This window comes from Anguilla rostrata, chromosome 18 (assembly GCF_018555375.3).
Source record: "Anguilla rostrata isolate EN2019 chromosome 18, ASM1855537v3, whole genome shotgun sequence".
Classification (NCBI taxonomy): Eukaryota; Metazoa; Chordata; class Actinopteri; order Anguilliformes; family Anguillidae; genus Anguilla; species Anguilla rostrata.
The window spans coordinates 20976265-20987049 of NC_057950.1; the positions used below are offsets into that span (position 1 = coordinate 20976265).

Genomic DNA, 10785 nt, shown 5'->3' on the forward strand with positions numbered 1-10785 from the left:
AAAACAAAACTCTGTATATATACTGGCTCTCCAGGAATGGAATTGCTCATCCCACCTCCTGTCCTTGACCCCTCTCTGATACCTTGATTGTACAGAAGTAAACACCTGATGGCGCTATTTTACTCCTTTTGTGTGTGCATGACATTCCCACTGGACTGTAGAGTGAAAAATAAGAAGCTAAAAATGACAGTTCCACCCCTGTAAAAAATGGAATACAAAGTTTAAAAATAATCTATAATTTTAATAACAGCTGTTTTGCAGTTTTGATTATTAGCAACTGGAACTTAGGTAAGCATGCTCAAAGTCAGACTTTTAAACAGACAGTACAAAAAGTTATGTGACATAATATGACATTGAATCTAAAATGCCCAGAAACTTTCATTTTCAAATTCAAAATTAGAAATCCATCATCTCTCTCCCCTATAAATAACTAAACATACACTGATGCTTATGAAAAAGAGGCTGTTGTACAGAAATGTAACACACTGTACTATATAAATTTACAGGAGTAAAGACAAGGATGTGAATTTAAACTAGGACTAAAATAAATATAAACATATTAGCTACGTGTTTTGTGACAGTAGTTCAGTTGAGTTCAATCAGAATTAAAGGCCAGCAGCCATACCACCACGCACTCTGCTCCTGCCAACTGGCTGAAGCTAAGCAAGTGTGGACTTGGTTAGTACTTGGATGGGAGACCACCAGGGAATACTGAGTTGCTGCTGGAAGTGGTGTTGGTGGGCCAGCAGGGGGCAATCTTCCCTCTGGTCAAATAAACCCCAATGCCCCAGTGCAGTGATGGGGACACTGTGCTGTAGGAGATGCCATTTTTCGGATGAGACGTTAAACCTATGTGCTGACTCACTGTGGTCATTAAAGATCCCATGACACTATTCGCAAAGAGTAGGGGGTTCCCTGGTGTCCTGGCTAAAATCCCAGATCTGGCTCTCGCAAAAAAAAAAACTTGCCACCCAATTATCCCCTGATTTAATTGGCTAAAAAAATGTTATCTGCCTCTAGTGGAGCTGCTCAGTGGCCAACAATAGAGGATTGTGGTTGTACTGGGCAGCTCCCAGGTGTGAATGTGTATGAGTGTGAAGCAGGGCGTTGCTGCAAAAGAGCATCCATGCTCAGCGAACCTACCCTGGGTAGATAAAGGTTAAATAAAAATAAATTAAACTATTCACGAAAGACAGGTAGGCTATAACTAATGCATGCCTGGTTGAGGATGGACATTGGCCTACTGGATTGAACTGGCCTTCAGTTTATAACAAAAACATGAGGTCTCTCACGACAAATAACAATACTCAAATTGTTTGAGTGCTGTTCCATATTTAATATGAAACAGTAATACACTTTACCTAATTATTCTTTTCAAAAAACATTTTTTTATTGAATTCATTATCCATAAAATGTTCTCTTCCAGTAATACACATAGCCTACATCCACAAGCATACACATCATATGTAAAATTACAAATATATGTGAAATGCGCCACAGGTAATAAAAATAATTTTGTCGTCAGAGCGTTGCTTATTTCAGCAATATCACTGTGTATTTTCTTGCGTAGGTTAGGGTGCGGATGCACTTGCCGTGAGGCCTAATGTTATTTTCTATCGGGTATCAAGTGGTTGTTAAACGGAAAGCACATTTATAAAAGCAATGTGCATATATAGAAATGCCGATTTAACGTGATGAATAATGAGGAATGATGAGCGGTTCTGAATAATGACGTGCAATCATTCCAATAAAATGTCTACCGCATTACTTTTACTTAGACGTCCAATCAAATGTCTTAAGATCATAATTGAGTAACGTATTAACGGTAGTTACGTCAATACAGCGGCAACCTTCCATTTGGCTATTGCACGACCACGAATTCATTACGCTGCCTATGTCACTTTAAAGTAAAACTAGAATAAAATGTAGTACATTGTAGTACAGCCTACGGATATTTATACCGGTTATGTAGTCTACTGACACGGTTACATTGCCTGTTAGCGTGCTAGTAACAGGTTGTAACGGCTGAGTAAATTAGTGGCAACTCTTCCATTTGTTTCACAGTGTCGTCACGTCATTTAATAATCCAACATAATTTCGTTGGTCGCCCAAAACCCCACTGCTGCTAATACTACCACTGCTACTATTATTGATAACAGTAGTAGCAGTATTATTAGTAGTAAATTATATTGATATTTATGGATAATATTATTGCCAATAAATAATAATAAAATTATTATTATTATTATTATAAAACATAGCCTATATCCAGTTTCTCCTCGATCATACATCTGGAACCAGCCACGTCCTTATTTATTTATTTATTTTAACAAAACAGTGATCTAAGATGTGTGTCTGCAGTTTAACTAAATACATGTTTAAGGCTACAGCATACAGCATACTTGTCTTAGGCTACAGTTGAACTGTTTCATTTCTGATTTGACCATATTTCCCGTTGGTGCGTTGCTGCATTATGGGAAGCCTTTGTGTTATGTTCATTTTAGCCCATAGAGGTCGCTATCTTATTACTGTTTATCCATCGACAGCCATGTATTTATGATATATAGCCTAACTAATATTATATATAACTGATAATGTACAATTACATTCTGTTAAGAAAATTTACGAAAGTAGCCTGCATCCTGTGAATGAACTATTACGTAACATGAAAAGAATCCTTAAAGGCTGTAGAGCACCTTTTCAATTCAAATATTAGAAATACTCCAATGTTTACATCATATGTTGCGGCTGGTTGCAGGTAAAACGTTATTTGCCTGTATTTATCGTGGCTACCTATACTGACAGCATTTCTTTTAATGCGCGCTTAGCCCTCGCATTGTTACGGGGCTATTTTCTGCCCATCTGCCCCCACTGGTTTTATGTACAAACACAGAAGCAATCGTATAGGCTACATGTAGGGTATTCAGTAAACAAAACTGTTTAATGCAAAGCAGTGCCAAGTCTTCTGTGCAAAAGTTCTCTGTCAGAATTTCCACATGCGCTTTGGACCAGAGCTGAATTATGTTTTCCTATAAATATATAAAAATGTAAATGCATTTACTGCATTAATTGACTATTTATCATGTGACAATAATTCGGCGGTTGTTGGGAGGATCTATAGTGTAGGCCTCGAGTAAACGTAGCTTCAGTCTATTGGGAAATGTACACAGTAAAAAGTCCAGTGTTCATTCAACTCTACCAGATAACAAATGAACATTTCACTGTGCATTATGCGCAGTAGGATTCGTATTTCTGTTCATCGGCTCCAGAACCTCAAAGATTATATGTCACACTTACTATTTCATTTGATTGTGCCTATAAATTCTGAATTGTAATATTTGATGGCACAGAAAACTGGACATTTGACGTTGTCAAGGAAGTATTCGCCTATACCGTGCACTATTTGAAACATTCCCAAATAAATTACAATTAAAATTTTGTAAGCAAAAATAGTAATCATATTTTATTATTATTACACATAGCCCATTTTAATTAACATAATGTTCAACGTTTCCGATCAGTCTGGGCAGCCCGTTTTCATGTCTTATTAATTTCCCCAACAAACGTTCAAGGGAGGTGACCCATAAACCAACTCTTAGGGAATGACAAACTTTCAGAAGCGCACTTTCCCAAGTGAATGGCGGCTAGGTCCGGCTACACCTTTAGTGTTATTATAAGCGACTCACTTTAGGTGCGTGCGGATAAAGCATCGTTTGCACACACTCCTTTAGGTCTCTGTTCAAATGTTAGTTTTCGTCATTCGCTGCCATTGTCTCCACATATATTGCGAGCCGGTTTGCGATTTGTGCAACTTGTGTTTATGATATGCCAGTCGCAAATGGTTTTATAGGCTAGTTAAGTGCAGTAGCTATTATTTTTCTTTGTGACAACGCAGGCGTCTAGTTAAAATTTCCCATTCCTGTTTATCGATCGTCACGAGAACGAAACTTTTATGGTCAGACTTTAAAATGTCGCCCAGTGCAATCAACAATTTCTTTTGCTAAGCGGACTCACGGAAAGAGATTGTTAAAAAAAAATTTAAAAAAGCAAAACCAACTCCGTATAAAATGGAAATGAAGTTATAATTTGCACCAACAGTCAGAGGTTAGTCATTTGCCTACCGTAGGCTACTTCCAGGGGCACTTACGTAAACTCCATATCCCTTTGTAATAGCCCTGTCCTCATCTGCTGCCTAATTGGACTATATAAGACCAATAACGATGGAGCGCCTACAGCCTACATGCCAAAGCGCCAAATCTAGGGAGGGTGGACTTAGTTGTTAACGCATTCACTCACACACACACTCTCTCTCTCTATTTCTCTCTCTCTCGCTCTCTCTCTCTCTTTCTGCTTCCCATCCCTTCCTTAATCCCATTTGCCATTGTACGTGCCCAATCGCCGTATACTCTCCGCATTTAACTTGGATGACATTTTTATTTCATCATTAGCATCTGGCGCCAGACTGACGCAGTTGCATTGCTACATTTTCAGAGAGGACCACAGGACCTGGATGCAAGATTGATGTTACTTTTCGGCGTATTTCTTTATATTTGCCGTCATTGCCGCTCATGTTACAATATACTCAGCCTATGAAAAAGCTTTGAAAGTATAACAAGAAGGAAACAAGATAAAATAAACCAACAACCGTATCTCCTTCGGTATTGCCTTTTTAAAGATTTTATTTTACAACGCGCATTTGTGGTCTGAGGCATTCGGACCACAAAACATTTAGCAGCAATGCCCGAGACAGCGCAAGAGACCTGCACTCCTGCTAAAGATTCTCCATTTTTTATTAAGAACCTTCTGAACTGCGATAGCAAGCCCTCCAAACCCAAGCCGGTCCTTGCGTCGTCGAAAGGGGCATTGGAGGGCAGCTTTTCACTGTCTCAGGTCGGGGACTTAAGTTTTCCTCGCTTTGAATTACCCACCCAGAGGTTTGGTCTGCCGGCGCACTACCTGGAGCGAGCCGCGGCATGGTGGTACCCCTACACGCTCAGCGCGTCCAGCCATCTACACCGGACTGACGGTACGGTTTCTTCTCCTTTCTATTTTGTTCCTATATAACGTGTAACGAGTACAGACTATGCGCGAATAAGGTATTTAATATGACAGAATGCTTCAGGTGTTTTAATCTAGAATTCAGTGAACAAGTGCGAACGTGACGACAAAATGTTCCATCAGAAATACAGCAATATTAAAGTCTACATTCTGGTTTTTGTGCTCTGTAAAATCCGTCGACAACAACCAATAATTTATTTTAATAAGAACAAAATTAGCTTATTTAGTTTATGATTTTATTATTTCATGCAATTCATTAAAAATACAAGTCAGTTACGTTTCCATGTTTCAAATAATTTCTTCTCAATAACAGTTATAGCCTACAAAAAAATAAAACATAATTTTTTCATTTTTGAATATGTAGCTTATTTTATTGTATTAAACCCACTTTCAGAATATGCACGTCGACGTGTCCTTAGGTAAAGCGGTCGGTGCATAATTTTTCTGGAGATTTCGAGATACTTACCGGAACCGCAGAATGTTTTTTTCAAGATGTCTGGTGACGTTGGTGGTAACAGATTTTCTATCTCAATTTTAGTCCCAGAAAAAGCAAACGTCAGGGACTCGTCTCCGGCCTCTGGCACAGACAGAGATTCCCCTGACCTGGTGCTCAAATCCGACACCGACGCCAAAGAGGATGAAGATAACAAAAGTGCTGACGAAATCGTTCTGGAAGAGAGTGATTCGGAGGAAGGAAAGAAAGAAAGCGGGGTGGATGACTGGAGGAAAAGGGAGGACAGTCCGGATAAGAAACCGTGCCGGAAAAAGAAAACGCGCACCGTTTTCTCTAGGAGCCAGGTCTTCCAACTGGAGTCCACCTTTGACATGAAGCGGTACCTGAGCAGCTCGGAGAGAGCGGGCCTTGCAGCGTCGCTGCACCTCACAGAGACACAGGTAAAGATTTGGTTCCAGAACAGAAGAAACAAGTGGAAGAGACAGCTCGCGGCCGAACTGGAGGCCGCTAACTTGAGTCACGCGGCGGCACAGAGGATAGTGCGCGTGCCCATTTTGTACCACGAGAACTCAGCCTCGGAGACCGGGAGTCCGGCGGGCAACGTGCCAGTCAGCCAGCCTCTACTCACGTTTCCCCACCCTGTGTACTATTCACACCCTATAGTCACTTCAGTACCGCTCCTCAGACCAGTTTGAAAACTAAGTTTTATGTTTGTTTGTTTTTTCTTTTATTTTCTATATTTGCCATGTAATTTAAATGTAATATTACTTAATATGACTAACGTTATAATCATTATTTTTGTAAGAAAAATAAAAAAATGAATCTTGAAATTTTACGAGCCGAAGTTTAATTTTCAGCCATTTTTAAAGTTAATCATTCATATAATATGCGCCACATTATTATTATTATTATTATGGGGCTCCACGTTATAAAGTTATGGGTAAGTTTTGTAAAACAATACACGCGGAAATTAGGCCTGAAAACATGCTTTGGGGCAAAGACTTGTTTTTCCTTTTTATAAATTAAAAGTGATTTCACTGTTTCATGACTAGGAAATTCCGTTAAAATGTGAGACGCCCACAAAGATAGACAGGACATCCTTATGGCGGCCGGATTATCTTTCCGTTTTTGGCCGCAGTGTTCATTTGAAATGGGATATGTAAGTTAATGCAATTTGCAAAACAGTGTAGGCTATGTAAAACTTGCTTCGATGTATTGTTTAAGAAATCGTACATGAGTTTGTTTTGTATATTGTTATCAATGTTACTTTAATATTTGTGCAATACTGTCCGCTATGTCAACGCACTGTAAAGTAAAATTATCATCTTACTGTACATTAGCGTTCTTTCCTTATTTCCATTTTTCTTTTTCTTTTATTATTTTAGGCCGAATGTGAATGCCGTAACTTATTTACTTTCGGCACGGACATATAGGCTTCGATAAAAAATACACCCTTCACGCATTTAAGCGCTTTATATGGGGGACAATCACTGTTTATTTTTTTATCATGTTTTCATTTTTTACACTTAAATGATAAAAATACATGTCTCATGCCTACCGGTCTCTCATGATTCACCGATGTTAATTTACTTGAAGGCAATCATTGATTATGTAATTTTTAAACTTTTTTTAATGATAACACATTGTACAAATGAATATGTATATAAGTAAGGAGATAAGCCATGCAGTTGCTACTCTCCTTTTGTATTATAGAACAAACTTTTTGATATTGTATTGCTGAATTGCGTTGTGGAATAAATTGAAAGCTTTCTTTATTCGGTCCTTGTGTGTAAATTGTGATGACACAAAACAGAAAAAGTGGATTTTCGGTTTACTTTTATCGAAGTTGAAAGACAAAAACTCCATGTTAATTTCCAGCTTTCTCAGACAACTACATTTTATAGTGCACCTATAAAATAGTTGATACTCCAAATTCGCGAACATTCATTTAAACAAGTTTTAACCAACAGTCGCTGTTTCAGTGTCACTTCATTGTACGTTCTAATTAATAATATTTCAGTTCGTATGTATTATAACACATTGACTTTTCCAGGAAGGTGTATCGTTATGGATAACGATATCCATGTAAATGGAAAGAATGGGCTCATCCGAACATACGGTACGTAAAATGTATACAGAACGCCTCTCGACTAATTTATGTAGTGTATTCAAGTAGACAAAGTATTATTTGCGAGATGTGCGTGCACGTGTTAGGGATAAGTTTGTATTGTTTTCTAGTTTAGTTTCTGGTTTCAACAATTGTGTTTATGTGCAGATCGACATCTATTTACGCCTATTAATGAAGTATTCTTCGACAAAAGTTCCAGATAATTGAGCAAGCATGGACAACAACTTCCCCACTACGTTATTTTGAGTGGAAGAGGAAAAAAAATATTTTTGATTGATGATCTTTTATGTTATTAAACGAGTTTTGATTCTGAAGATGCACTAAACTTGGATTACTGGAATATTTTTATAGGCTGAATTATAGCGCAGTGTGTCAAAATATTTTGTTATTTATATGAAATGTTTTATTGGCGAGGTGTACTGTCTAGTGCTTATTTTTGGTCTATTTGAATTCAAATCACTGCACATGTTGAATACACCTCAGGTATGGTTGCTTGCACACGCCTAGTGGCGTGTACATGACTTCCTATTTAACACGAATCGGATATGTAAGCAGGCCTATAACCGTTGCATGCACAATGCAATTGTGAAGTCAGTGATTGAGCTGAACACGTGTGCGCTTCTTAAAATCATTGTTAAAAGTTGCTTAAGCGGTCTTACCACAATTAACTAGGCAGGCAGTGCAGTTACAGCAATAAGGTATACAGGGAATATTTTTTGCTGTATTATTGTCCGTTGACCTGTTCAAAACGTTTTCAAACTCCAGTCAAACCACATTGAACAATTTATGGAAACGCAGTAGCCTACATAAAACCAATACCAACACGCTTGTTGTAAGCCTACAAAATCAAGCTATATATGTACACTCCATGACTGATATCGTTGTGAAATGGAAACCTATAATTAATCATAACTGACAGCACGTCTGTACATTTCGAAACCTTTCCAACTCGAGCCCTCTTCATTTCTTGCCTTGTATCTTCAAAGTAACGGTAAATGCCGCTGCCGAAGGAAGAAGCCAGGTTTCGTCACTTGTATTTTCAGTTTCATTTGAGGGATATGGCTTTAAAAATAACGAATTCATTTTAAGTCCTCTTTTGCCAAAACTTATATCATGCGATTTTTGGGAACAAAAATAATTGTCTACCAACATCAATTGTATCGTAGGCTATGCCAGCCTAGGCCTACCTACTGTCAGTGGAATAAGTAAGAGCGATTTGAGCGCATGAAATAATTCCGCAATGTTTCGCATTTTTAGCAAACTACAGATTTTATATTATGTTCTCATTTAAGGAATTCAAAGCTTAAACAAGTCATTCTAACTGAATGAATCTTACAGACATATCTATTTATAACTGAGATCTGTGGTGAGAATTATTAACAACTGTTACCGTGTGAAACGGACAGAGAATCATTATTATTATTATTGTTGTTGTTGTTGTTGTTGTTAGGCTATATAATGCCCATTGCTATACACTAGAACTGTCTTTTTCCTTTACTGAATAATGGCGAGAAAATGTTTTCGGTGGAAACATTAGTTGAATAGCAAACTTTAGCAGTATGTTTCCAGAACGAAGGTTTTATAGTTGGCCTTTATCTGTTCAATTTTGCTCAGCTGACCACTACAAAAAAATCAATACAATTATTACATTTCATGTTGTTACTTTAAATGTTAAATATGTTCAACAGAACCATATTTTTCTGTTGCTGTGCTCGTCTCGAATTTTGTGTCGTGGACAAATTGCCCTTGATTTTCCAACTATGGCCAGCTGACGAATTCCCAGGGTAGTGCCAATGTCATTTCACTTAAAAAAAATACAGAAGTAAGACAATTAAATAAAAAACCAACATTTTCCGATCTTAACCTGTGCCGTGAAACGGGAAGAATTACACATGTGAATAAATGAAAAAAATTGAATTGAGGCCGTCGGACACTCCATCTAGTAGAACAGCTGATGGAAAGGGAGGCGAGAACACTGGTCCTCTGACAATCCAGATTCAACATGGGAAGCACAAAAAACATGAAGCGCTATGAGAAATTCACATTGGTTGATCAGTAGTTGAGCATTGTCTGACCTGCATGTGGTGCTATAATATTAATAGTAATTACTACTACTATAACGTCTGATAATAATAATAATAATAATAATAATAATAATAATAATATAGCAGCAATGGTTCAGCAATAATAGTGGCGGTGGTGGGTTGTAATTTATGAAATGAATTTTTCTTAACTTTAATTAAGCTCCTTCTGAATGTTGGAAGGAGATCATGGGCCCACCTAGATCTGAGAGACAAACTCTTTACGCAAGTGGTCTGCTTACAGACATCTGTAATGATGTTGTGTTGATGATGCTTAAAACGAAGGGACGTTCTATGTAGAGGGCACATTCGAATATTGGCCTAATAATCACTTACATATTGACGTCTTGTACCATGCAAACCTAACACTGGCCCATTAACGAGCATTAATAGATTGCCATAGCATTATTCCTCGGCTAGTATCGATCTGAAAACGTCTGTAAAATATTGTTTCAAATAAAGGGCATTGTTCATTGGCAGTTTTAGTAGCGCTGATGACCTTGATTTAGTCGAATAAAACAGAAAAAAATTACCACTCGATAATTCCCATCCATATGACAACTTTATGTAAAAGAGAAGGGAAGAGGCTTGAAAGGATGGGTTCAGAGAAATCAGGTATCGGATGTGACCGGAGGGCTGCTTTGCGTATTACATTGAAATGGAAAGTTGAGTGCCCGGTTTTAAACAGATCCCATCATAAATCATAGTGCCAGTTCTGCGTGGTTCAAGTGGGCAACGGCTTAAGTAATTCCTTTTTAACTCCCCGATTGCCGCGCGCGACCGTAATCCCTTACGATCGTTTCGACAAATTAGAATCTGCATCGCCCAAAATGTATTATGCTATAAAAGACACAACTTTTACATTACGAGCTAATCGAATCCGTGCGTTGTAGGATAAGCGCAAGTCGTGAGGATAGGTTATGGATATAGACATGCATTTTGTAAAATTCAGTGGTAAATGTGCACACTGTATAGGACAGTGCGACCGCAGGAGACATACGAATAGTCTACTTTTCAGTGGGCCAGAGTTACTGCAAACTTACTGCTCGTCTTATGAAGTATTT

General features: G+C 38.1%; 1 protein-coding gene across 1 annotated transcript; it reads left to right on the forward strand.

Annotated features, from left to right (window-relative positions):
- Positions 1–3290: 3290 nt before the first annotated feature.
- Positions 3291–7287, forward strand: hmx3a (H6 family homeobox 3a). The gene is made up of 2 exons (XM_064317844.1): positions 3291–5026; positions 5597–7287. The coding sequence occupies exons 1-2, from the start codon at positions 4738–4740 to the stop codon at positions 6205–6207; spliced, it is 900 nt and encodes a 299-aa protein (XP_064173914.1). The 5' UTR covers positions 3291–4737; the 3' UTR covers positions 6208–7287.
- The last annotated feature ends 3498 nt before the right edge of the window (positions 7288–10785 follow it).

Bases quoted from the DNA above. Each gene is read 5' to 3' on its own strand.
- hmx3a (XM_064317844.1), top strand. From the start codon at position 4,738: ATGCCCGAGACAGCGCAAGAGACCTGCACTCCTGCTAAAGATTCTCCA. The intron at 5,027-5,596 runs GTACGGTTTCTT...TCTCAATTTTAG, and splicing joins CCATCTACACCGGACTGACG to TCCCAGAAAAAGCAAACGTC.